The 26,886-nt window shown below is 36.9% G+C and overlaps 1 protein-coding gene across 1 annotated transcript; it reads left to right on the top strand.

Moving 5' to 3' along the window:
* On the top strand, window positions 1–26,524 carry LOC149205168 (uncharacterized). The gene is made up of 9 exons (XM_089394928.1): window positions 1–263; window positions 1,944–2,106; window positions 15,913–15,974; window positions 21,927–22,039; window positions 23,267–23,369; window positions 23,737–23,964; window positions 24,404–24,622; window positions 24,776–25,036; window positions 25,852–26,524. Exons 2-9 carry the CDS (start codon window positions 2,001–2,003, stop codon window positions 26,152–26,154), a joined length of 1,395 nt encoding a protein of 464 aa, XP_089251054.1. The 5' UTR covers window positions 1–263; window positions 1,944–2,000; the 3' UTR covers window positions 26,155–26,524.
* Window positions 26,525–26,886: the final 362 nt, after the last annotated feature.

The raw sequence follows: 26,886 nt of genomic DNA, 5'->3' as shown, positions 1-26,886 counted from the left end.
CCAAAGAGATGGGCTGGTGTGCACTTAAACCTAATATTGTGGTCAAAGATATGAAACTAACCAATGTTTCCCCTTTTCATCAATAGCACAAAAGAGAAGAGCCAGGATCCTTTGTGTGTCCTTATTGGCCATAGGTTTTAGCGTCCCTTGGGCATTTGCTGCTTTACCCATCATTTTATACTCCACACCATTCTGCGGGAAAACGCATGTAGATGGTGGAGGAAGAGGAAGAAGTGGAGGTGGATCAGTTTTGAAGATACCAGGTATTTTATTTCATTTCTTTTAACTTGTGTAGACTGGCTGAGTAATAGATCTGCATTCTCATGGGTTGCCTGGTATTCTTAACATGTAAATTGCAAGTAGTGTTTAAAACCAAAACTTGCAATGATTATTTTTTGTTGGCACTTTAATGGGTTGGCTTTCTGTGTTGCCCTGTACAGGAACACTGTGATTAAGGTATTGGGTTTCATTTACTATCAACAGGTTTTAGATTGACTGGATATTATATATTGGAGTAAACAGACATAAGAAGCGCAAATACGAAGTTGATTTAAGTCCAAGGAAGTAGAGGAATATTATGTTGTATTCAGAGAAGTATAGTTCGTTAGATATATTCAGCCAAAAACTACACTCTACTGTCTATATTAGATGGTTTTTGTATAGGTCTGCCGATGGGTCATTTGGGTCTGCATTCCCTGCACTACTAAGAAAGTGCTGAGTTGTTATATATGGTAGTCCAATAACACCACCGACGATGGTTTGGATTATTAAGTATTGGGTGTTAAAGGAATAAATCGATTTATTGCGTTTTTGTTTTCCTTGGGTTGCTGAATATTCTACATATGTTAGACAGCGCAATCCAATATTGCTCTGAACCACCAAATACTATATGTATTGGTTTGAACAGTATACAAAGGTCATCCCTTTTAGCAGAGATGGGTTTAATAGGGGCTGGTGATAATGGGCTTATCATGTGTCTACACTAAGGTTAGAAGCAGAGGGTTTGCTGTGCTATGCTGATGCCTTGTTACAGGGGAAGGTCATCTGTTCGAGGCCCAGTGCAAAATACATATTTCTATGTGGACTTATAAACCTGTCACAGAATATTTTTTTAGGGAACTAGTGGCGAGGAAGCAGGCCCGTTTTAAGTTCCTTTGGAATTATCATGTTTTCCCGTTCCAATTGTTTATTTTTTCTAGGGTACAATGAACTAGGACTAGCCCACCGAGAGAGCCACATTTATAACACTTCAGTATCATAGCTGCAATTTTTTTGGTTAATGGCTCTGGCTATAAAACATTTGTATTTTCTTGTTGACTCAAAATATGAAGCTTTTCCGTCACAGATTTTTGCTAAGTTTGCGAATCGATGTTGGTTAATTTATACTTTTAAATTCATTGCTTACACAGATGACATAGCTTTTATTATTGTTGCTAGTAATGTTTTGTATCCAGAGTAGAAGATAGAAAGGCCTTATTCAACCAGCAAGTGCTAGTGACCATTGTTCGATTAAGCAGTTTGTGTGGCATAGCCGTTTTTGTTAGTTAAAGGTTCGACTACATTCTTATGGCCGCAAGCTCTATGTTTCTTTACGAGGATATAAGGTATAATAGGTTAATAGACATGTTGCTTGAGTATTTCAATCCTCGAGAGTCAGTTTCTTTTATTGGGCCCTTTAACAAAACTGTTTACATCCATCCTTAAACAACAAAGCAAACTGTCAAACTAGCCCAGACAACTATCAATCGTGGTGTGTAAGAGTTGTTCTCGAACATGTATATGGACATTTGCTGTAATTTCTCCTACTTTGTTATTTGGGCTGTTTTTATTATAAGAACAGAAAAAGTTTTCTTCTCTATCATTTGCAAGTGATTTTCTGGTTTAGTTGGGAAAGTTGTCATGCATTAGAAAAAGCTGATGATTGTTTTCATTTGTATTTTCAGAAAAATAATATTGTACTCTTACTACAAGATCTTGTAAGGGCTTGTCAAGTGGCAACAATGTCGCGAAAAGGGTTGATGGAGCAGGACCTGAGTAAGCTGGATGTTACCAAGTTGCATCCACTTTCTCCAGAGGTTATTTCTCGTCAAGCTACAATAAACATTGGTAATTATCTTCTTATCCTTGTCAAATAATGAAATTTTAACGGTGAAAACATGTTGATCAGTTTAATTAGTTATGCATTTGGTAAAAGAGAGTGGTATTTGTTCTACAAGCTATCCTTTATTCTAGTTCTCTTACTGGATCTGCTTTAAATCCGTTTTTTTTCCTCCCACAAAACAACTTCTAGATAAGCTTGTTTATCATGGAAATGTGCAATGGACTTGCATGTGAACAATGGAATGCATTTGGTCAAAGTGAGTGGTAGTTGTTATTCAAAGTTCAAACTATCCTTTATTCTAGTTCTCTTACTGGATCTTCTTTAAATCTGTTTTTTTCTTCTTCCCACAAAACAACTTCTAGATAAGCTTGTTTATTAGGAAATGTGAAATGAACTTGCATGTAAACAGTGGAATCTTTTTAAAAATTTGTCGTGATGTTCCTCTTCATTAAGCTTTCCTGAAGGCGAGATTGACTGGGGATAAGGTTTGTGAACTGTGAAATACTGATACCAAAATATTTAGTCCAAGTCATGAAGGTACAACTATTGAAAATAGTGGCTGTCCACCATTTTGCCAAGGAATTGTAGTCCATGTTACAGAGGTGCAATTTTTGAAAATTATGGTGTCTTTTCTTGAAGTTATCTTGAAGAGGAAATTGATTAGGGGGCAAGAACCATGAGTTATTAACTTATAGAATATTTAATCGCAGTTGAGTTTTGTGAGACTTTATATGCTTAAATAGGTTTATGATGGTAGCATACAATGAGTTGAACACCTCAAAGGTACCACTGTTGAAAGTTTGGTGGTGTTACCTTCTTGAAGGTGTCTTCAAGAGGATATTGATTACGGGATGGGTCGTATGGATTATTAACTTAAACAATATATGATTTGCGGTTGAGTTTTGCCAGACTTTATAGGCTTAAATTGGTTTGTGGTGCTATTAGTAGCAAACAGCAAGGTTCCCTCTCTGCATTTGATATAATACATATGCAATATGGAGATGCCAAATTTAGAGAGGAAGACTTCCAGATGATCCCAGATAAAGCCAAGAATAGAGGGTGAGTGCATTTTAAACTTGTATTCCAATTCCGAAATGCTGAGTGAAATAAATTCATCCACGAGCCAATTGCCCTAAGCTCCCACTTCATAGACAAAGCCTTTCTGCTAACTTGGAATATGGACAGATCCATTTGTTGCTTATCTTATGGATATGCTTATCTAGACTCCTAGACAACCATTTCATTGGATATATCCATAAGCTTGTTGTTCACCAATGCGGGGTAAGTCCCCTACATTGTTGAGCATGATGCCAGTACTACGCAAATTGACTAACCATGATTGAATTTGTTGAGAGCTACATGGGAGGAGGATACCCTTCGACTTTCTAAGTGAGCAGATGAGACAATGTATGCAAAGATGAGGTGGATAATACAAGAAATTAACTGGCAATACCATTGTGAGTTCTCGCGAGCATATTTCATGGATACATGCTTTTTACTTCCCTATACGAGGGAGTCATGTATCTAAAAATATACTAATAACCAATGTTCTAAGGGAATGTGCCCCCCACGCTTCCCACGCTTGGGGAAACGTTTCCCCATGTCCCCCTTTTAGCAAGACATGGGGAGATGCAGGGGGAAACGTCTCCCGAGTGTGGGGACGCGTCTCCACAAAAGGGATGCTTTTAGGCGCACCCCCTCAAAAGTGGGACGCCCAGAAGCACCCCTTTTAGGGGGGATGCCAAGGAGCACCCCTTTTGAGTTTCTAGAACTTTTGTGTGGGGAAGCTTAATATTCAAGCTTATGACCTTGTTATTGCTATGCAATTCATGGTAATGTTAAATTATTAAAGTAAATGTGACATTCTCCTTTATCTCTCATTTTTATCCTTTGACTTAAATTTTTAACATTACCATGAAATGACTTGGGATGTTTGAGAGTGGTTTTGACCTCATTGGATTTCATATGGAGAAAGTAGAATTTTAGATCTTAGTCAAAATCTAGCAGACTTAATAGTTTTTCAGAATTTTAGGATTGGGGTGATTGCAACGTTTCCATTGGATTTTGCCATGTATGAGGGTATGGAACTAGTATTTAATCAAGAGCACCAAGCCCTCTATGTACCTTGATGTTAGTGGCATTTGTTGTCGAAGTCCTTTATCATGACCCTACTAAAACTGTACCCTCACTCAAACAAAATCTTGAATTGACATGCTACCTTTTTTCTATCTTTTTTTACTGTTTAGAGGGTGATATTGATGACGAAGATCCCAATATGGGTAATGATTTTTATGATATGTAAGTATTTTTTGTAGCATGATTTTTTTTGGATGTTAGAGGCCATCTAAATCCTAGTTTTGGATGTATTTTTGGTTCAGAGATGGATTGCACTCAGTGCTATTTTGGTTATGTGCACCTTTACATTTTTACATGCTATATAAATGAGAACTTTTGCTTACTTGTTTATAAATGATTTGGATTCATATGGATGCACATGAATATATATGTTTTCCTTTAAAATTTAAATATTTTGGGTGTTTTTAGTCGACTGGTTTTTTTTCTCGGTCTGGTCCAATTATGATCAGTTCTCGGTTCAGGGGGTTTTCTAGTTCGATCACTAGTTTAGTTCTGGTAACATTGGTATCTACTAGAGTCTATTTTGCTTAGTACTAATTAGATTCTATAATGATGAATGATGAATTTAAATTTTAAATCAATTTACATTCTAGAATGATGAATGATAAATTTAATTTTTAAATCAATGTAGATTGTAGAATGATGAATATGGATCAATGTATTTCCTTATTGAATCTCGTGGTGTATGTACTATGGATGAATGATGAGTATGGATGATGTATGTATTAGTATGAACAATGAATATGGATCAATATATTTCATTATTTAATTCAATTTTAATGTTTTAAAACTCCGACTCGGACTAGGGTCGACTCGGACTTCGACTCGGTATCGACTCGGTCGACTCGATTTCAGTGACTCAGTCGTTGTAAAAAATACATTAAACATATTTTTTTATTATAAAAAAACATAATTTTAAAGATTTTCATTCATGTTTCCAAACACACAACATTAGAATATAGATAGAAGACAACATATGATCAAAGTAGGCTCATGAATATATCCATTATATCAAAATGGCACCCAGTGCAGTGTCCAATACATACATGATCATGATATAGAGAATCGAGATCAAAACAAATCGAGATCAAAACAAAAACACATAACCAAGGAGGCTAGAAATGGCCTCTACAACAAAAGTAAACTGTGACCAGTACTACTGGCTACTGCCAGAGGCGCCAAGATCATGTGGATCAATCTCTGGATATCATCAGAGTCAAACAGGGGGCCCCATGGCTCCTCCTCATCATCATCTCCAATTGCAACTGTAGAAGTGGTAGCACTAGCAGGCTGTGCAGCAGCTGCAAGCTGAGATAGACGAGATATGCGCTTCTGTCGTGGCTGTGCAGAGGAAACGCCTGCAACTGGAGGACTTGTTGGCTTTGAGGCTGAGGCTGGTACAAGTGGATCAAGATCTGCGTTCAACTGAACATTATGTTCGAGTGATGCTATCGTCTGTAAGTCATAATCAATATCCTCATGCAAACTCTGCTGGATGACTCTCCACTACCCAGTCTGATGTTGCGCCTGAGCCGAAGGTTATATTGGACATATACTAGATCATTTAACCGTTTTTGATCCAAATGGTTTCTCTTCTTTGTGTAAATCCTCTCAAAGATAGACCAATTATGCTCACACTGAGTAGCACTGCGAACTTGACTCAAAATACAAATTGCAAACTTTTGCAATTCTAGACAATGGCTACCAAAAGCCTCCCACCATTGTGCTGCAAAAAACATAGGAGTGTAATGAGTTAGCTCAACAAAATTACAAATTATATCCAACTTTCAAATTATAAACGATTTAACAAAATAAGTATTAAGAATTTGAAAATTGAAATTTTTGTTTACCTGGCTCATATGCTTCCCTTGCAATCTTTGCTAGGTTCTTCCCAAAGGTACATGAGGCAGTGCTGAAGGTTGTGACTTGTCGGTGTATCTCCAGTTGATCACACTCTAATGGAATCATGCGATCAATGCAGTCAATCAATCCATCTCTAACCTCCCCCCTCAAAGCTCCTGTCGCCTTAGCTTTATAATGATATCGTGGGTTCAAAAAATACCCAGCTGCATGTATAGGGCGATGGAGTTGATTGTTCCATCTTTCATCAATGATTGCCCAAATGGGCCCATACTTAGCCACTTTATCCTTGTATGCCGTCTTTATTTGCTCCTTTGCTTGATCCATAGCCTCATAAATGAAGCCCATAGCCAATCTTTCCCCATGCACCAACTGCAACACCTTAACCAGTGGCTCAACAAGCTTCACAATCTCTACTGCCTTTCTCCAAAATATTTTTTCATTAACTTTCTTTTTCAATTCTTTGCCTTCCAGTTTGTGAGACCACTGGCTTTCACTAGAAAAAATCTTTTGCAAGTTTCTATGTTGTGAAAGCATAGATTGCAATGTCAAAACATGAGTAACAAATCTAGTGATGGCAGGCCTAATAATATCCCTGCCCCCTGTGTGTTTCCTCATCAGGCTCAAAATCAATGAATGATTGTAGATAATTTTTGTTATGCTTTTGACATGATCTACAATGTTTTTGACCCAATCTAATTTGCCAATATCCTCAAACATGAGGTCTATGCAATGTGCAACACATGGGGTCCAAAAGATGGTCCTGTGTTTTTCCTCTAACAGTTTACTAGCAAGAACATAGTTAGAGGCATTATCTGTGATGACTTGAACAACATTAGCCACCCCCACCTCCTCAACAACCTCATCCAATAGCTGAAACAACAATTGCCCATCTTTTACCTTATCAGATGCATCAACTGATTTTAGAAACATGGTTCCCTGTGGGCAGAAGATAAGAAAGTTTATGATGGTACGGTTTCTTTGATTAGTCCATCCATCTGACATGATGGTACATCTTGTTCTTGCCCATGAGTCCTTGAAATCTTTCAAATACTCATTAATGGATAAAATTTCTTTCTGCAAATGATACCCCCTTAGCTCATGCATAGTAGGGCCTTTGAAGCCTTTTCCAGTGTCATGTATAGCATCAAACACAGGCTCATAATAAGGTGAGCGGGAAGCATCGAAGCGGATATCAGCATCATACCACCATCTAGCTATGTAATCACAAGCAGTCTCCCTCAATTCTTTCTTCCAGTAGTCATCTAAAGTGGGTTGCATATGACTTTTACTAGCTTGAGGACCATGTGCATCTGATGGAAAAGAGGGAGTGAAATAACTTTTGATATTCATGTCATCCTTTTTCATTTTACCCTTTCCCTTTTCTTGAATAGACTCAAAAGAGGGAGGAACATATCAGAAGGGGTTGGATGCATCAGTACAAGGGATAGAGGAAGAACCCTCAAAATCAAAATGGGGGTTGGTAGCCAACATTTTTTGTATATTCCTCTTCCTCCCAATTTTAGCCTACTCTTTTTGCCTAGCCTTATCTTCTTTAAACTTCTCAAAGCTGGCTAACAAATCCTCCCTAATCTCCCCAATTTTTGGTGAGGTACATGGAGTAATTTGGCCTCTAATCCCCGCCAAGTGTTGTTTTAGCCTATTAATGCCCCCAGGACCTTCCTTAATTTTCCTATGTGAAAATTTGCAATGTATTTGACTATCAACCATTTCAACATATGCCCAAGCAAAATCTTTCACTCTAGGTGCCATTTTTTGACTTGGAAATGAAAGCAAAAAATCTGAAAATGAAAAAAAAAACATTGATTCAATGTTCATTTCTTTCACAAAAAACACTTTTTAGGATTTCTGGATTTGCACATAAAATTTAATAAGCAAAAACAGATTTTTACAAGTGAAAAAAATACCTCCAGGCACAAACTGCCTGCTCAAGCTTGCTCCAAGAAACCAACTCCTCAATGACAAATGTTGCTCCAAATGGCTGCCCAAGAAGCTCCTCACTCCAGTGACAATGCTTGCCCAAGACTCCTCACTACTGCTCCAAAAACAAACTCAACAACTCCACACAAACTCTCACTGAAATTCTCACTCAAATGCGTGAGATGGCTGTGAGAGAATAGAGGCGTTGGGTGGGTTAAATAGGGTTTAGGAGAGGGGAATGGACCCCAAAGACCAAATAGGCAAACTAAAAATTGGTTTGGAGTGCCCTAATTTAAAAAAAATAAAAAATCGTAGTTTACGGGTTTTGTGGGTCATTGTTTCTCTCAGTACCTCGATATGTGCCCCCACTAAATTTCCCTAAAATTTGAGAGTACTCCCACACGTCCCCCTGTGCTTCTCCTTGCACTTGTGTCCCCTCATCTCGGAGTCTTGGTGGAAAATTGCTAATAACAATTTTTTTTTTAATGTGGGCAAGGTGGACTATAAATAAAATATTTCAATGCCCATGTTGAGTAAGACATTTCAATGTTATATATATAAAGCAATTGAAAATAAAATACTTCTTAACTAAGTCACCTGATACGATCTCGTGTCTCGAATCCTTTGTGTCTGACACGACATGATAATGACACGTGCTTGACACAAGTTTGACTCGTGTAAGGCATGTGCCAAAATTGTGTGCCTATTCTGCGACACGTATCTGTCGAAAAGTGACCCGCAATGCTACTAAAAGCTGTTTTTTCTCATTATTGTTTGTTGTTTAGGAGCCGTAGGAGTGTGTGAGCGACTAACAAAGGAGGAAGATGAGTTTTGGAGGAGATTCAAGGTGCAAGTAAGTGGATTTTCCTTCCAATCTTTTTTAGTTTTGCTACAATGGTTTGCCGATTCATTTTTGTTTACATGCACTACCTTACAACAATCCATGTTTCTTTATATTCACAACAACCATGGCTTACTTAGGGGCAGTAGAAAAGGGGCAAAAGAAGGGGAGGAATGCCCCCATTGATAATTCCCCCCTTTCAATTTCATTAGGGTCTGCCAGTGTTCCATTTGTTGGAAGTGGGGTTGCAACAACAACTTCAAATGTTGAGAGAAACATCATTTTAGCAAGACAATAGGCTCAAGAATTGAAATATCCCTTATGGAAGTATGCTACAAGACATCAAGGGCCAGAGTTAAAGGAAGGAGGCGATGTTCTTTGGACATTCAACTTTTTCAACCATCAATTCAATAGCACCTATTTCTGTGTGAAAGGGCATTTGTTGGGCACATCTTGTGGAATTGGAACATGTGTAGGAGTAAGTGCATCTAAGAGGAAAGAACTAGAAAGAGAGGTCAATATGGGTGTGACAATGATGGTTGCAACATCTAAGAAAAACAAGAATGATGATCCCCTTGCATTCTTGAGGAAAAGTAATTATCTATTTGGGAGTTCCAGTGGGGATGTAGGTCAAGCAACAAAAAATAGGGCACTTAGTCCAATGGACAAGATATTTAAGCAAGAGAGGCAAGAAGAGATTTATCTTGCCATTGATTTTTTTTTTTACTATCTCAGCTTCATATTATTTAATGTTGCTTGATCATCTTTATTTATTGAGATGTGTCAAGCTCTAGCTTAATGGGCTCCATTGGGGTATGTGCCTCCTGGTTCATAGGAGGTGGATAAAATGCTTGAGCCTATTAAATCAACATGGCCAACATTTGGGGTTAGTATTGTTTCTAATGGATGGACAGATGCAACATGTCGTCCACTCATCAACTTCATGAGTGTCTTCCTTGAATGGACTAGTTTCCCTAAAAGCAGTGGATGCTCTTGGAAAATACATAGATGCACAATATACAGGTGAGTTGTTCATTAAAGTTATTGAAGATGTAGGTGTTGATTCTTGTGTGTAAATCATTACAGACAATGCGTTTGTTTGCAAGGCTCTTGACATCATTGTGGAAGCTAAATATTCACAAATATTTTGGACACCTTGCATTGTCCATTCCTTGAATATAGCACTTAAATCTATTGCTTCTGATGTGCCATGGATTGGAAATTTATTGAGGATGCACGACATATCCGCAACTTCATACAAAATCATACCAGCACCCTCACAATCTACAAAGAGTACACACATCTATCATTGTTGAAGATTGTAGATACATTGTTTGCCTTTGGATTCATCATGTTGAAGAGGTTGAGGAAGCTCAAGACAACTCTTGGGGCCATGGTTATTTTAGAGTTTTGGTCTTTGTGGAGAAAGACAAATCAAGCAACCTCAAAAAGAGTCAAGGATAATGTGTTAGACGATGCTTATGGGAGAGGGTACATCTTACTATTAAGATCATGGACCCTATTGTTGCTTTGTTACAATTTACAGACACAAACCAACCCATCTGAGGAGGGGTTTATGAGGGATGGGATTCCATGATTGAGTTTGCGAGGACCATTATTTTTCAGAATGAGTGCCTTGAATATGAGATATCAACAAAGGCCTTCTTCACCAGCATACAAGATATTCTTGTCAACAGGTGGGACAATAATTGCACAACTCTGCATTGCTTGGCTCACTCATTGAATCCAAAATACTACAACAATGAGTGGCTCAATGGTGCACCTTCTCGCAAATTCACTTCTCACGTGGATGGTGAGGTTTCACAGGGGAGGAAGGATGCATTGAGACATATATTTTAGGATAGTGCATCCCTTGACGAGGTGGAGGATGCCTTTGCAGAGTTTTCCATCGACATTGGGAGATTTGCAAGCTATGATGTGATTAGAGAGAGGGGGCTAAGAAGCCCTCTACTTGATGGGCAAATCATGGGGCAACATGCCCTCCTCTATTGCAGTTAGCCATGAGGCTCCTCTCTCAAGTTACTTCATCCTCTTGTTGTGAGAGAAATTGGAGAACATATGGGAATTTGTATAGCTTGAAGAAGAGCAGGCTTGAGCAATCCAAGGTAGAGACAATGCTGTATGTGCACACCAACCTTTGTCTTATTTACAGGAGAGGGAGGAGTAGTTGAAGGGAAAGACAAAGATGTGGGATGTGTTTCTTGATGATATGGATTTGGGCAACAATGTTGAGTTGGCATTGGCCAACTTGGATCTTAATGAGCTGCCACATCCTGTCACTTTTGATAATGGTGATACTCTTGAGGGGTCATCCTCCACACCAATAGATGCAGAGCATACATTTGATATAGAGGAGGAGGATGCAAAAGAGAGCAGTGGTGGTAGTGATGTTGATGAGCTATAGCCTATGAGATTCTTCCATCCTGATCGACAGTTCCAATATCTACCTTGTTTAGTATTTGCTATTTTGCTGCTGACATTCCCTATATAGTATCTGTGACTTAGTGAGTTAGGACTCATTATCTATGTAATACATTTTGATTTGGATGACCTAATGAGAAAACTGTAGTTTATGGTTAATTTCTTGTGTTTGTCAGTTTATTGTCATTGATGTAATAGTATGTCTTGGTTGTATCATTGATGAATCATGCTTGTATGCATAATGTATGTTTGAATTCGTATCATCATCATGTACATGTTTTAGTTTCTAAATCGAATGAGAATCTATGTAATATATATATATATATATATATATATATATATATAACGTGTCCTCTGTGTCATGTTCGGGGGCGCGCCATGTCATGGGTTGGATACTCATATTTTTATGGCCTCTGTGTCTCGTGTCCTCGTGTTAGGTGCCTTAGCTTCCTATGATTAAAACGTTTTATTGGTATGTTATTCAAAATGAAGGAGATGTGTATTTCCTTCTATGCTCACCATAGAATTGACACATGGTGCATGCACACACATACACATGCATATATAGAATCAACATAGATCCATCTTAATCATGGATTTATCAAGCGTTGAGAGAGATTTGATCCTTCTTGGTGCTTGATAGATCTAAGATTAAGATGGATCTATGTTGGTTTAATCTCATGCCATGTATTGATTCCTTCATATTAAATGGTAAAATGATCCCTTTGGGTGTTTGATAGATCTAGGTTTATGATGGATTTACGTTGGTTCAATTTTTTTAGATGTTGTCAAATACATATGTGTGTATGTAGTTATTTATTTATTTATTTAATTTAATTTTTTGTTTTTAGATGTTGTCAGATACTTATGTATGTATGTAGTTATTTATTTATTTAATTTAATTTTTTGTTTTTTTAAGATAGATTTAAGTTTTTTAGATATTGTCATATACATATGTAGTTATTTATTTTTTAACATTTAAATGTAACTGTAGGTGACAACATCTTGCCTATCTATACTGGGCTGTAGAGCCTTGCTATTCTCAATGCAATGAGTGGTGGGAAAGGAATATAAAACTCAAGACTTGTGCTCACCAAATCTTGGGCAAAATGGAGCAGAACAGACATGGATCTATGAGAGCTAATACAATAATTTGCAAGGAAAATAAGGCTGCTATGCCTGCCATAAATCAGCCTTAGCATGCCTAAAATTGACATTTACAATTATCCTTGGAGAGCTAGGATGCTATTTTAAAACAATGCCGTGAAGGAGATGTTGTATTAATGCGAAGAAGAACTTGGTTTGTTAGATGCAAGGTTAATATAATAACAATTAATATAAGATTAATAAAATTCTGGCATTACATTACATTATCCCAATGGTAGATACACTAACAAAGCCTTCATGACTAGTTACAAGAGTTTTCAACAAAATAAACATGTGAAAAAATTGCATAAATAAAGCCTTACATCAGATATATACAATATCTCCAATTTTCCATTAAGCTTACCAAAGTGATATACGATATAATATAAGAGGAGAGCTCCTAGATCCCCAAATTCTAATTCATGCAAATGTGGGAGAGAGCAAACTCCTGTGTAACTTTTTGCCCAACTGCTCTTGCCAAAAAAAATTAAATGTTTTCATCTCATTCGTGACTGAGACAAACGGTGAAATATCTTCATCTTTGTTTAAGGAGACGGTCCAGTCCGCGTGAGCAGCCGCGTTGAGAACCCACTTCTCTTTAATAGTGGCTCAATCCCACGGGTTAGTGCAATAGTAAGCGGCTGAAAATGTTGGACGCCTCCATCACTAAAATTGGCCAGCTCATAATACCATAAAATTCGAAGAGCACGGCTTCACTTGCAATAAAAGGGTGGCTTCATACATTAGTGTAAAAGGCCGGCCGCTCCTTGTGATAAGACATGCCGCCATCCGATGTTAAAGGATCCATGATTCATAATCAAAGGTGGCTAGATCCAGTCCATGCCATGTTTCAAAAGATGGCATCAATATGAGGCGGCTTCATGTGAATGTGTTAGCCATGAATAAAAGTCACGATATCATCAAAATATTATATGCATATCTCCAGATATGTGCCATCTTTAAGCACATGGGTAAACACTTAATTGACTTTTCCATAGGCGTATTCCAGAATATAAATATGGTTTGAGATGCTAAAGTAAAAGTAGGTGATCAAATAATAATAAGTCACGCCAGGGTATAAAGCAAAACTTCATCAAGAGGTTAATAGATGAAATAAAAGCGACAACCTCGTTACATTATAAATATTTATTATAGGTAATGAGGAGTATACAGGTTTTGTCTCCTTTTTTAATTTTTTAACTAAGGAAATCTTATTATAAACTAATACGAGTCTATGAGATATATGGGTATTAAGTTAAATTTACAATAATACAATACAATAATTTATTTATGATGAATAATACAATAATTTATTTATGATGTGATTAATGATATACCATCACATAATATAACATTTCACAATCGTCAATCAAAGTATTATGATAATAAACTTTTAATTCTGAAGTTTCACTAATCAAAGTTATACAATTATGAGGAGTGAGTCAAGGATAATCATTCAATCAAGGGGAAGTGAGACTCTCCCCATCAAAGATTTCCATCGAATGATACTGATTCCATGAAAAGAGGAGGCTTTCTAAGAAGTAAATTTACATTAATATGTTGAAAATCACAAAATGAAACTTCATACAATTGTAACAAAACCAACATACACACGATCACCTTAAATTTCCAACAATTTCAAACTAACAAAACCTACATATTACGTAGAGTTGAGCATCTTAACTGAGGATATAGAGGACGCAGAAGATCCTACCATTGGCATTGAACAGTCTATTCTTGTTTTGACGAAAAATGACAAAACCTACATATTACATAGAACTTGAGAGCATCTTAACTGAGGATACAGAGGACGCAAAAGACACTACCATTGGTATTGAGCAATCTATTCTTGTTTTCTTTTGTGAATGCTTTGAACTATGAAGTTTTGAATCATTCCATAACATTTTGATGCTATAACCTAATAAAATGATCGTTAATATTATGTTTGTCACGACTCACACCTCATGATATTGAGATCCTTGATCTTGTTACATGATAAAATTAATCATTATCTGATGAGTTATATAAATAATCATATGATATTTTAATAATATCATGTTTTTCACACCTCATGATATTGGGATCCTTGATCTTGTTATATAATAAAATTAATTATTATCCGATGAATTATATAAATAATCATACGATATTCTAATAATATTATGTTTGGCGCACCTCGTGATATTGGGATCCTTGATCTTGTTACATGATAAAATTAATCATTATCTGATGAATTATATAAATAATCATATGGTATTTTATGTTTAGGTTCTGCCATTTTACATATAAAGAATCATATGATATTCTAATAATATTATGTTTGGCGCACCTCATGATATTGGGATCCTTGATGTTGTTACATGATAAAATTAATCATTAGCTGATGAATTATATAAATAATCCTATGGTATTTTATGTTTCAGGTTCTGCCGTTCTACATGTTCTTATCTCCGTTAATAATTTTTTAGTGTTTTACGCATTTCATATTTATACTCATACACACTCACATGTAATGCACTATTGCACCTGATGAACCTGAATTTCTAAACTGTGACCCTCATATCTGCACCCTCCGCTACAAGCCCTAGCAACATTGTGTCCACCCCTTTTTGGTCCATGCCTCGCTTTCCTTGCAGGATTGCTGGCAGTAACACATGGATTACTGCCCAGCCAACTACTAGATGTAGCTCCCTTACGAACCAGCAGAGCAAGTTCACAGCCCACCAGCAGAGGAAGTTGATGTCCTCCACTCTGTCAGGGAACTCTGCCTCAACCCCAAGCCCAACTTACATACAAAAAAGGTAATGTGCATGCAATCAGCTAGGCAAATGTTGCTGCCACGTGAAATAGAAAAGAGAACAAAATGGGATATTGTTCTGCAAACTCCATACTGTCACCAATACTGTATTGCTCTCTCAATGACCTGAAAAATGGCTCCACAGAACCTTGCAAATGAAGGTTGGAATGCACACAAGCGAGCACAAGAAAAAATGGAAAACACAAAATACTCCTAGGGTATTGATTAATAGCCTCCTTCCCTTTATCGGGTTCAGCTGGTCTCTCCCCTAGTGGAATACCGAATGCCTTGTCATATACATTCCTCTCCTTGCATCCCACCTTCCAACCTCCAGGTGGAAGAAACCACTGGGAAGCTTTTTTTCTTCACTAAGGATATGGGACAGGAAGGTGTTCGAAAGAAGTGACATGAGTGTTGGTCCTCTTCAACAAGAAAGTGCTGTATCAATCAAACCACCAAGTTCAGATTTTAAATATCGTTTATTTACTGTATTTTCCTTTCCCTTCAAATCGGCCCCGGAAGTTATATGATGAGTACCTGTGTTGTTTTTAGTTTATTTTTTGGGGGTGTTTTCTGCCATTTTTGTAATAAAGAAATGCAAATTGCAAAATGAGGCTCTCACTGAGAAGTATGACGACATTTCTGCAGGTACAATTGGACACGTGGCACATGGTAAATCAACAGTGGTTAAAGCAATATCTGGGGTCCAGGTAAAGATTCATTCTATGCTCCTCAATTTCAAAGTAGGTCCATTCAAAGGCTTGTATGGAATACACTGAGTGATGTTTTGTTGACTAATTTGAAGCGAAATTTTTCTATGGGTTATCTTTCCTTCTGGCCAAGTTTAAATTTTTATTGATACTGATTCTTTGTGTCCATTTTAGTTGCAAGGACAAGTTCACATTTTTTATGTTCTTTACAACTCTCTGTATAGTAAAGCTCGTTAGGGTGATGCCACATTTTCTCCGCTTTTCTCCATTTGGTCAAATCTAACTAACATTAACATTGCCACATTTGCCACATTTTATATCTAGTTTGGGAAATTTTAGATTTAGTTGCAAGTGCATGTTTCTATTGTGCAAATTTATGTATTTCTATGTTGTATTCAGATCATGTTCTTGCTGAATATGATGTCTGTCTTCACCTTCTTTTATCTTACCTGCTTGGGATCTTGATACCTATCTTACTTATCTAGTGATGTTTAATGTTGCTTTTCGTGTTGGGATGTGGTCCTTCAGGTTTCAAATTTGTCCGCGCATGTGTAAGTACACCGTAACATCCTAACATGAAATACGTATGCACTTGTCCCAGATACTTCATCATCAAGGCTTAATGCAGAATTATGACATGAAGGCATTTATGTAATTATACTCTAAAATTTAAATATAACAGTAGCCATTCCTTTCATTGGTGCATTCAAGGTCTTTTACATATTGAATGCATAGTTTTAAAACTCGGACTTGAACTTCAACTCACCCTCCTATCATCTTGGGTTTTGATTCGGACTTGGATCAACTTGGATTCAATGATTCAGTTTTCAGAAAAATACATAAAAATTTAAATTTCAATGAAAAAATTATTTTTAAGATTCCAAACCATTAGAGACAAAATATGCAAAGCTTGCTCATCTATATACCATGTAAGGGTGAATATATCAAGATGGCACCAAGTGCAATACATATCAGCAACATAATATATAATCAACAAGGCTCTAAATGGCCTCTAGAGTCCGAAAACACTGCAATAAGTTACTGGCCTACCACAAATCACTGATCAACATGATCATTCATCAAGTCATCACCACTGCTAGAAATGGGATCATCAACAAGAGCTACAAAAACAACATTGGGCTCAATCTTCAGACTCCTCTATCTTCTCGGCCTTATAATATGCTAGAAAAAGCTTAACACGCCTATTTAGTGATTTTGGTTTGAGTGAAGGGTATATCTCCTTAACCTTATAATATGGTAGGAAAAACTTAACATTCTGAACCAATGATTTTGGTTTGAGTGAAGGGTACATTTTTGTAAGGCCACGGCAGAGGAGTTCAACAATAAATAATACCAACATAAAGATACATAAAGGGCTTGCTGCTCTTGATTAAATGCCAATCCCATACCTCATACATGATAGAATTTAATAAAAATGTTCCAATCCTGTTAATCCTAAAACCCAGAAAACTTTTAAAGTCTGGTGAATTTTGAGTGGGATATGAAATTCTACTTTCTCCATGTGAAGTCTGGTAAGGTTGAAACCACTCTCAAACATCCTGAAACAATTAATGGTAATGCTAAATATTTCCTTTCTATCCTTCTATTCTAAGATTCTAATGTTACCATTGATAGCCAGCATTACCAGGGTTTAAAAGTTAGGATTTTTGTTTTTTATATAAAAAATGGAATTTTACTTGCTCAGTCTACTGGTGGGATCCGGAAGGTGAGTTGGCTGGTTCGGGCTGGTTTGGTACCAAACCAGGCCAAATTGCCCCCCTTGAGCCAAGTTGATATGGTGGCCTATCAACTTGGCTGGTTTGATCAGTTTCAAGTCGAACCGGTCAAAGTTTTAAATCTATGATTGAATATTGAAAATTTGAATGTGTGCTTTGTTAGACAACTGTTATACTTACAAGCATTTTAGTATTGTGTTACATACAAGTTTTTATATTGTCCCTGTTTTCTTTTAAAAAAAACAAGAATGGTTAAATTTTGCATTAGAAAGTTGCTGCAGCTGCATTGGTCAGCATAATAATACAAAAAGAAGAAGGCAGTCCAAAAAGATATCCTGAAACTTGTTGGAAATTTGGAACTGATTGTCTAAAGAAACAGAACAATCCTTTGTAGAGAATTTTGGAAAGATACTCTTAGTATAAATTCGCTGAAAAGGACATAAAATTAAGTAAAATTTGCGAAACTTTAAACACTAGTACTGGACAAAATTATGATGGCTGTATGCTTCCTCTTTGTCAGCTTGAAAATTCTGGTCTACAACCAACATTTCCAAGTCTTCCTGCTGCTGTTAAATATTCTCATCTTCTGCTGTTAAATATTCTCATCTTCTTTAACCTCTTCCACTAGACCCAATAGACAGCCTAGCATTTGAAGCAGCTGAAGTTGGATTTCTGACCAGGGTCACAACAATTTGTTGAAGAGCAACACACTCGACTTGAAGGGCTTCTATTTTTCTTTTATGATTGTGCAGGGTTTCCAGGATAAAGACATATTCATTGTTTCTAGTTTCTTGTTGAGAATGCATCCAACTAGTGACAGAGAAAATCAACTTCCTATTATTAGTGATAAAACCTTTCTGTTTCGTCAAGACTATGTGAAATATCAATGGTTTCACACATTGGGCATTATTATGCCCATGGTCCATTCTGAAAGTATTACATAACAATTGCAAAATCCCCCTACCACTGCCCAACACTATCAGAGTCCCATAACGGTTAACCATTCCCTTTTCCAACATAACTTTAGACAATTGACAACAGAACAACAAACTGTCAACTTCAAAATTCGCTCCATTAAACTTTCGATTTTTAGTGTAATGAGGGAGGTGCACTGGAAGCTTTAAGAGGTATAGCATGTGAGCTACAATTCCAGGCCGCTAGACCAGGAAGCGATCCACATTAGAACCACTAAACCATCAAAAAGGACCAAGCAAACCAGAATCCCTTGGAATTGAATTAGAACCCATCTCAAGACTGAAGGAAAAACCCCAATTCGAACTAGGATGGAATAGAGCAAGAAACTACAGAGGCACCCCTATTTGCATACTTGAAGTCGAATGCATTATACCACCTGCAATATAACTCAAATCCGAGTGCAGTTGATGAACTTTCTCCCACATTGAACGTTGAGTGTGTGAGGGTACCATGAAGGTTATGCACCTTGGATGCTATGTTTCAAGGGTAAGTCACCCATGCCATTTAATATGCCATTTCTCTCTCAGGCAAATTGAATTCATAACTATGCTTTGAAGCTGTAGGGAATGAGGAGGTTGACACCCCACCTTCTGTTGTTAAGGGGCCACAATCTAGCTGAGAGGCAGTGTTGGCCAGATGAGCTTACCTTTATGTTGAGCTCCCTTAGAATGTGAAAATATTTCACGCTTTTAAACCTACTAATGTTCTTTCATAATCGTTCAACGATTCTTGTGAGTTTGGCATCACTCAGAGTGGAGGCACTGTGCAGCAATTGCATAACTAATTCCAAATCCCCGATGGAAATAACAGTTAGGTTTCTGATATAATTTGCATCAAGAAGCCTTAGCGCTAGGAACAGGGCCAATGTCTCTGCTTGATTATATGATGCTGTACCTAGACCCTTTCCAAGTTGTTTCTTGATTCCCTCCAGGATTAAGAATGATACCCCACCCTGGCACATGCCGTCCCTTTATGTTATACCTGGTTTTCCTGGCAGTTCAGGTTTAGGTTTTAACTTTATGACTCTAGTAAGTAGAATCATAGTTTTAAAAACCGGAACCGGTGATCGGACCGGTCCACCTAATAAACCAGGTTTCAAACCAGAACCGGTCAAACTGGGACTGGTCAGATCTCAATGAAACGGTCTTTAAAATAATACATGAAATAATTAGTTTTTAATGAAAAAAACTACTTTTAAGATTTAAAACCATGATTCCAAACCAATAGAGATAAAATATGCAAATTTTGCTCATCTATATACCAGGTAAAAGTGAATATATCAAATTGGCACAGAGTGCAATACATATCAGCGACATAATGATAATACATAATCAATGAGGCTCTAAATGGCCTCTAGAGTCCAAAAACAATGTTATAAGCTATGGGGTCACTGGCCTACTACAAGTCTACATATCAGTGATCAGCATGATCAAACTCATCACCACTACTAAACAAGGGATCATCAACATGGGCTACATAAATAATCTGGCTGAGTGTTTGAGGACTCCTAAAACTCCTCTTCAAACTTAGCATTAGTGGTAGCAGCAGCAGCAAAAATAGACATCAAAACTACAAATCATTGATCAACATGATCACTCATGAAACTCATCATTGATTCAACGCTACTAAAAATGGTATCATCAGCAAGAGATACATAAACATCATCTCGTTCAAAGTCTTCAGAATTGGATTGCTCAACCTTATAATATGATAGAAATTGAAGTTTAACATGCCGAACTAGATTTTGGTTTGAGTGAAGGGTTCATCTCGTCAGCCTTATAACGTGGTAGAAAAAGCCTAGCATCCCTAACCAATTTTTTCCTTTGAGTGAAGGGTACATTTTTTGTCAAGGCCATGGTAGAGGAGTTCAACAATCAATACCACCAACATCAACAAAGTTCAAAAATCAATGCCACCAACATCAAGGTTCTTAAAGGGCTTCATGCTCTTGATCAAATGCCAATCTCATACCCTCATGCATGATAGAATCAAATGGAAACATTGCAAACCCCCAAACCATGAAATCCTGAAAACCATTAAGTCTGCTGAATTTTGAGTGAACTCTAAAATTCTAGTTTCTCCATATGAAATCCAATGAGGCTGAAACCACTCTCAAACATCTTGAGTCATTTCATGGTAATGTTAAAAATTTATTAAAAGGATGATGAAAATGAAAAATAAAGGAAATGTCACTTGAAAAAGAAAAATAAAGGAAAAATAAAAGAAATGTCACTTTTACTATAAGAATTTAACATTACCATTTGGCATTGATTGCTAATGTTGCCATGGTTGATATGTGTGAGGCAAATGAGAGGGGAGACATGCTTTTCTTAGATGGGTTGTTTTTGGAGGGAAACAACCCCAAATTTCCCTCAAAACAGCAACAAAACTTAGAAAAATGCATTTTGTTGGGTCTGTAGCTGACCTGGCAATAAACCAGCCGGTTTGGACCGGTTTTTGTGTTTTTTGGCGAAATAGGCATATAAACTGGGTTTTTTGTCCAGTTTGACCCGGTAGTCCAATGAATCGGCCGGTTTGACCGGTTTCCAGTTCAAGCCAGACTGTTTTTAAAACTATGGGTAGAATGTTATATACTGCTTATAGATGTTTTATGAATACTGATAATTTTGTGCACACACTGGATATAAATTTCTTTTTTTACTTAATTGCATAAGACATTGCCTACAAAAAGATGATGCCAAAGGGGCCGGCTGATTATAAGATTTCTCTACTAGTTGTATGCCTGTCTTTATTGATCAATTTTTGCCCTGGCATTTATGGGAAAGTAGTGAGTGGTTACTATCTACTGGTAATAGAGAGCTACTCAGTATATTCATATTCTTGATATATCCATTTATTCACGAATCTTGCTTTAATTGGCACCGCAACTTATATGCTATATTGGCCATCTGTTTGATTTTTTATTAGTATGGAGACTTGTTGAGATAGTTGACAATGGATAGCAGTTATTATATTGGATTAATCATGTATTTTGCTATAAAGTTTGTTTGACAAAAGATGTGAACTGTGCTTACTCTTATTGCTTAGTTTGCACTTCCCAAGAAGTTGCAGAATTTGCGTTTTATTTCTGTTGTTCTCCTGTTATTGTACAATCTATCTTCTTTGAATCACTAAATTGACACCTGAACGTGTAAAAGAACAGTTTACATGATATTCTTCTTAGCTTATTTTGTATGTACTTAGCTTTTGTTTGAGTATGCTTTCTTGATTTTGTATGCAGACAGTTCGTTTCAAGAATGAACTGGAGCGTAACATCACTATTAAACTGGGATATGCCAATGCAAAAATATATAAATGTGAAGATGAGCGCTGTCCTCGGCCAATGTGTTACAAGTAAGGCGATTTTCTCCTGTTTTTGTTCAACGTATTTTAATGGTTTTTAACTTTTTGTACATTGCAATCTAATTATACAATTTTCACGTTGGTTGTACTTTCTACTCCCTGAACATTCTCTTTTGTTTCATTGCACTCAACAATGTTTCTGCTTAGTAAACATGTTCATTCAGTTTGATCTTTTTTTTTTTGCAAATTCTATTTTTCCTTTTCTTACAATATGGCTTATGTTTTCCTGGTCCTTTTTATTCAATGTTGTTTTCCATAATAATTTTATGTTCCCACTGCGCTAAACCCAATAAGCTCTGCCATTTTCGAAGTATCTGTATGGTAGCATGAATCCGAAATAAGAAATAAAGTTGTACGATAAGATAATATGGATCTGGAATGTAACATTTCCGTGGAAGGATAGTGCGAAGCTGAAACAAGAATTGTATCAAGACAAAATTCACCAAATACATCTTTAGTCCACAAACTTAAAAATACAGGCTGTAGAGTTATTGAACACCGGTGCCCCCATTCTTTATCTGAGTGAAGATTATGTTAGTCTCCTAAGACCAAAGCAAGTGTCAGATCCTCATGCACCTCTACAGAAGATAACTTGAACTTGTTCTTCAGAAATCAGTATAGTATGTCTAATACTATTCCGAATTTGCTGGAGTTATGAATTAATTACTTTATGCACTATTTTCCAGTTCTGGAAATTGCTGAGATGCATGCAGAGACTAGTTTTTTGGTCCTAGGCGAGGATAATGCACATATAGTTTCTTTTATAAAGCCTTGCAGAAGATTGATGTTACATAAGCTGACATTCTGTAGATAGAATTGGGATGTTTGAAGAGAGTCTAACTGATATTCTTATCGTTGTGGGAAACTTTCATTTAATTTGTTTGAAGAATTCAACCAGTAAGTTCTCATTGTTATGATTTTTTTCTGGATTCAGTGGGTAGCAATTTTATTCTTGATGCCTTATTGTCTCATCCCGAGCTTGATACACAGTAGGTTGGGGATTGCTGTGGTTGGGTTTTGCTTCATCTCCTAATCAATTTAGATTCAAAACATACAACATTTATAGTTCTCATGGATATTGGCCTGGTAAAAGGAAATGGTGAACTTGAATGCTTTTTCTTTTTTTAATGGATTACAATTTTCTGTTACTTTTGAGCATTGTAAGGAATATCGAAGTGCTTCTTTTTCTGATCTGACATAAATAATTGTACTTTTCAGGGCATATGGAAGTGGCAAGGAAGACAGTCCTCTGTGTGATGTTCCTGGTTTTGAGAGCACTCGCATGAAGCTTTTAAGACATGTGTCATTTGTGGATTGTCCGGTGAGGGTCTTCCGTTGACTGTCTGGTGGATTTTTGGTTGAAAATGTACTTCAATTTTTAAGAATTCCAAACATGGCATATTTAAGTCTTCAAGCAATTGATGTACAACAATCATACAAGAACAGTGTAATGCCTTATAATGCTTTTCTCTTTTTCAGTGTGTGAGGATGTAGATCGGTACAATTATTCGGAGGGTATTTTAAAGCAAAATGTGTTACCATTTACGTTAATTGGAGTCAACTGTATATTTTACATACAACTTTATTATTGTGAAACCCTCCCATTTGGAGTTTCTATGTATTTCATACTATATTTATATATTATCAATCTTGTATAATGCACTTATTTCTCAATCACTGTCTAACAGGGTCATGATATTCTCATGGCTACTATGCTCAATGGTGCGGCTATCATGGATGGGGCGCTGCTTTTGATTGCTGGCAATGAGAGCTGTCCTCAACCTCAAACTTCAGAGCATCTGGCTGCTGTGGAAATCATGCGTCTTAAACATATAATTATTTTGCAAAACAAAATTGATCTTATCCAGGAGAGTGTAGCTATCAACCAGCATGAGGCAATTCAGAAGTTTATTCAGGTTGGTCAAGCTCTGTTAGTATTATGAATCACCTTTATACTTAATATGTGGCAGTGATTTTTCTTTCCATAGAAAACAAACATTTAAAAAAATGGGAACGCGCCCTTTTTTTATTTGGTTTGGAATCTAGATGGTAAATCCAGAAGTAAACCTTTTCCCACTCTACCATGCTTAAAGTGAAGAATGGGGTTTCTGGTACCATGCCAATGCAATTACGATGAAGTGCCCAAAGGCAACATCAACAATATCAACAGCCACATCTGGCAAATCCCATGCAGGGAAGGAGCAGGCCTCTCAAGATTTTAACATGGGTCATCTCCACAACAGCTCCAAGTTGCTGCTAGAGCACAACCTCACAGACAGAAACTAAACAATATTTGTTACTCTTGTTTATCATGTGTTTTGATTTTAATCTATTGGAAATTTTCCTTGATTTTAGGGTACTATCGCTGATGGAGCACCTGTAGTACCAATATCTGCACAACTGAAATACAATATTGATGTTGTCTGCGAATACATAACAAACAAGATTCCCATTCCAGAGCGTAATTTTGTTGATCCACCCAATATGATCGTTATCAGATCTTTTGATGTAAATAAGCCTGGTGCTGAAGTTGATGACATAAAAGGAGGTGTTGCAGGTGGAAGTATACTGAAGGTATGCTTTCTTTCATATTATTCCCAATTATTCTGTTTATGTTGGTCAATGTTTCATATGTCTGCTGTACTGTGCCTCAGGACAACCCTGCTGTAAGACATAAAAAAACTGCCATAATTCTCTCCACTTATTTCTATGTCTATCGTTTTACAGGGCGTTTTGAAGGTGAATCAAAAAATTGAAGTTCGTCCAGGCATCGTTGTCAAGGACGAGGGTGGCAACATCAAGTGTACGCCCATCTTTTCAAGAATAATTTCACTTTATGCTGAGCAAAACGAGTTGCAGTTTGCTGTTCCTGGCGGCCTTATTGGTGTGGGTACCACAATAGATCCCATGCTGACACGTGCTGACAGGCTTGTGGGGCAAGTCCTTGGAGAAGTTGGCGAGCTACCAGATGTGTTTGTTGAACTTGAGGTATATTTTGAACAGTCCACTGGTTTGATGGATAGTTTTCATGTGAATACATTCTTTCTTGTGCTTTTCTGTGTATTCTACACTTATAATAAGGTGCTTAAATACAAGAGTCAAGATCACAGATAACGAATATTCTTAGTGTTCTTGTAACTATATCTTCTCTTGTCCGATCTGTCTGCTTATTATCTGACCAGGTCTGTCATCTCTTTTGTTATCTTTCAACTGTAAAATTGGGTGTGGAACTATATAAAAATATACCAAGTTTAACTTTGTAATGCTACCCTTTATGTTATGGTGTACCATGACATTTTAACAAGTTTCTGGACGTTCCAGGGTGTATAAGCTGGCCTAAATATGTTGGATATTATCATCTTGCTTGTTTTTTTGAACAGTTGAGGTCTCTTCTTCTGGGCTTTGTATACGTGCTCGGGTTTGGCTATTCTGTCATCAGATGGTCTATCTGTTTCATTATGAGATAATCTTTTCTGTCCAGAAATTGTTTGATAACTTTGTGCTTTGTGTCTCTCTCCCTTCCGAGATACATTGTCTTAGTCTAATATATTATTGCAAGTTTTAAACCTTACTAGTCTTCTACTATGCTTTTTCAAAATACTCATTTGACAGCTTAGCTAGCAAGCACGGATCTTTTGTTTCTTTAGTTCCCTGTGTTTCTACTTGGATTCCAGTAGTTTCATTCTGGCTTGCCATCAATCTTCCAAATTTGAGGTTCTTTTTTAAGGCTGTTGAAGTATACATTTCCAAAATGACATGAACAGATATTGTTAAGCACTGATCTTGTACCATGCTTTTTCCAGGTTAATTTTTTCCTTCTTCGTCGCCTCCTGGGTGTTAGGACAAAGGGTACAGAAAAACAGGGAAAAGTTTCAAAACTGGCTAAGGGAGAAGTTCTGATGCTTAATATTGGTTCAATGTCCACTGGAGCTCGGGTGCTTGCTGTGAAGAATGACCTGGCCAAGCTCCAACTTACTTCTCCAGTGTGCACAAGTAAAGGTGAAAAGATGGCACTTAGCAGGCGAGTAGAAAAGCATTGGCGATTGATAGGATGGGGTCAAATTCAAGCTGGAGCAATGCTGGACATACCCCCGGCATCTGAATAAGATAGTGCACAGACAAAACCCAATTATACTTGAGAAAATAAAAAGGGTACTTGAGAAAAGGGACAATGTGGATAGGGAGAGAGTTATTAGGAACAATTTTTGTTAGGTCGAGAAGAAAACCTTTGTATTGTGTTCTAAAGGGAACAGCTAGCTCATATATTTATTCTGATCTTGATTTTTTTATTCAGTATTTAGCATTTGTTTTAGAATGAGCTCAGTTACAGAACCCGTATTTCCAGGTTACTGAATTTCACTACAGCTATTGCTTATGTTGTAATAGAGTCCAGACCCATTGAAGAATGACCATTGTTTTCAAATTCAGTTGTAATTGTGATTTTTGTTAAATACAAGTTTATTAATTGATTGTCCATTAGGTTCTCAATTTCTGTTACCTCAATTGCACATGTTAGAATTAGCATGTGTCCTTTCTTTTGTATGCCCATGCAGGTAAATTTTGTTCACTCTGGTTAAAATTCATATTTTAACGCCCTCTGATTCCAGTCCCTTTTGGGTTGTATTCACAATAATTTTACAATTTATTACAACTTGAACATTAGTATACTCATGCGCAAGTTTGTAGAGGGGTTGATGGAGATAAAAAGTACTTCGATTAACATGTAACTCCTCATCTCACCCTCACCCTCCACCTCATAAGCTCACAAAGAGCGCTTATTAACAATTGGCTCACGAAGAATGAATGTTGTGATAAGTGGAATTTGAACTGCTGTGGAG

The sequence above is a fragment of the Pinus tabuliformis genome, chromosome 1_2 (genome assembly GCF_031772625.1).
Source record: "Pinus tabuliformis cultivar Carrire ecotype Pingquan chromosome 1_2, CPIR1, whole genome shotgun sequence".
Lineage (NCBI taxonomy): Eukaryota > Viridiplantae > Streptophyta > Pinopsida > Pinales > Pinaceae > Pinus > Pinus tabuliformis.
Note: the sequence above shows the minus strand (reverse complement) of the source record. Positions and strands in the feature narration are given on the sequence as shown.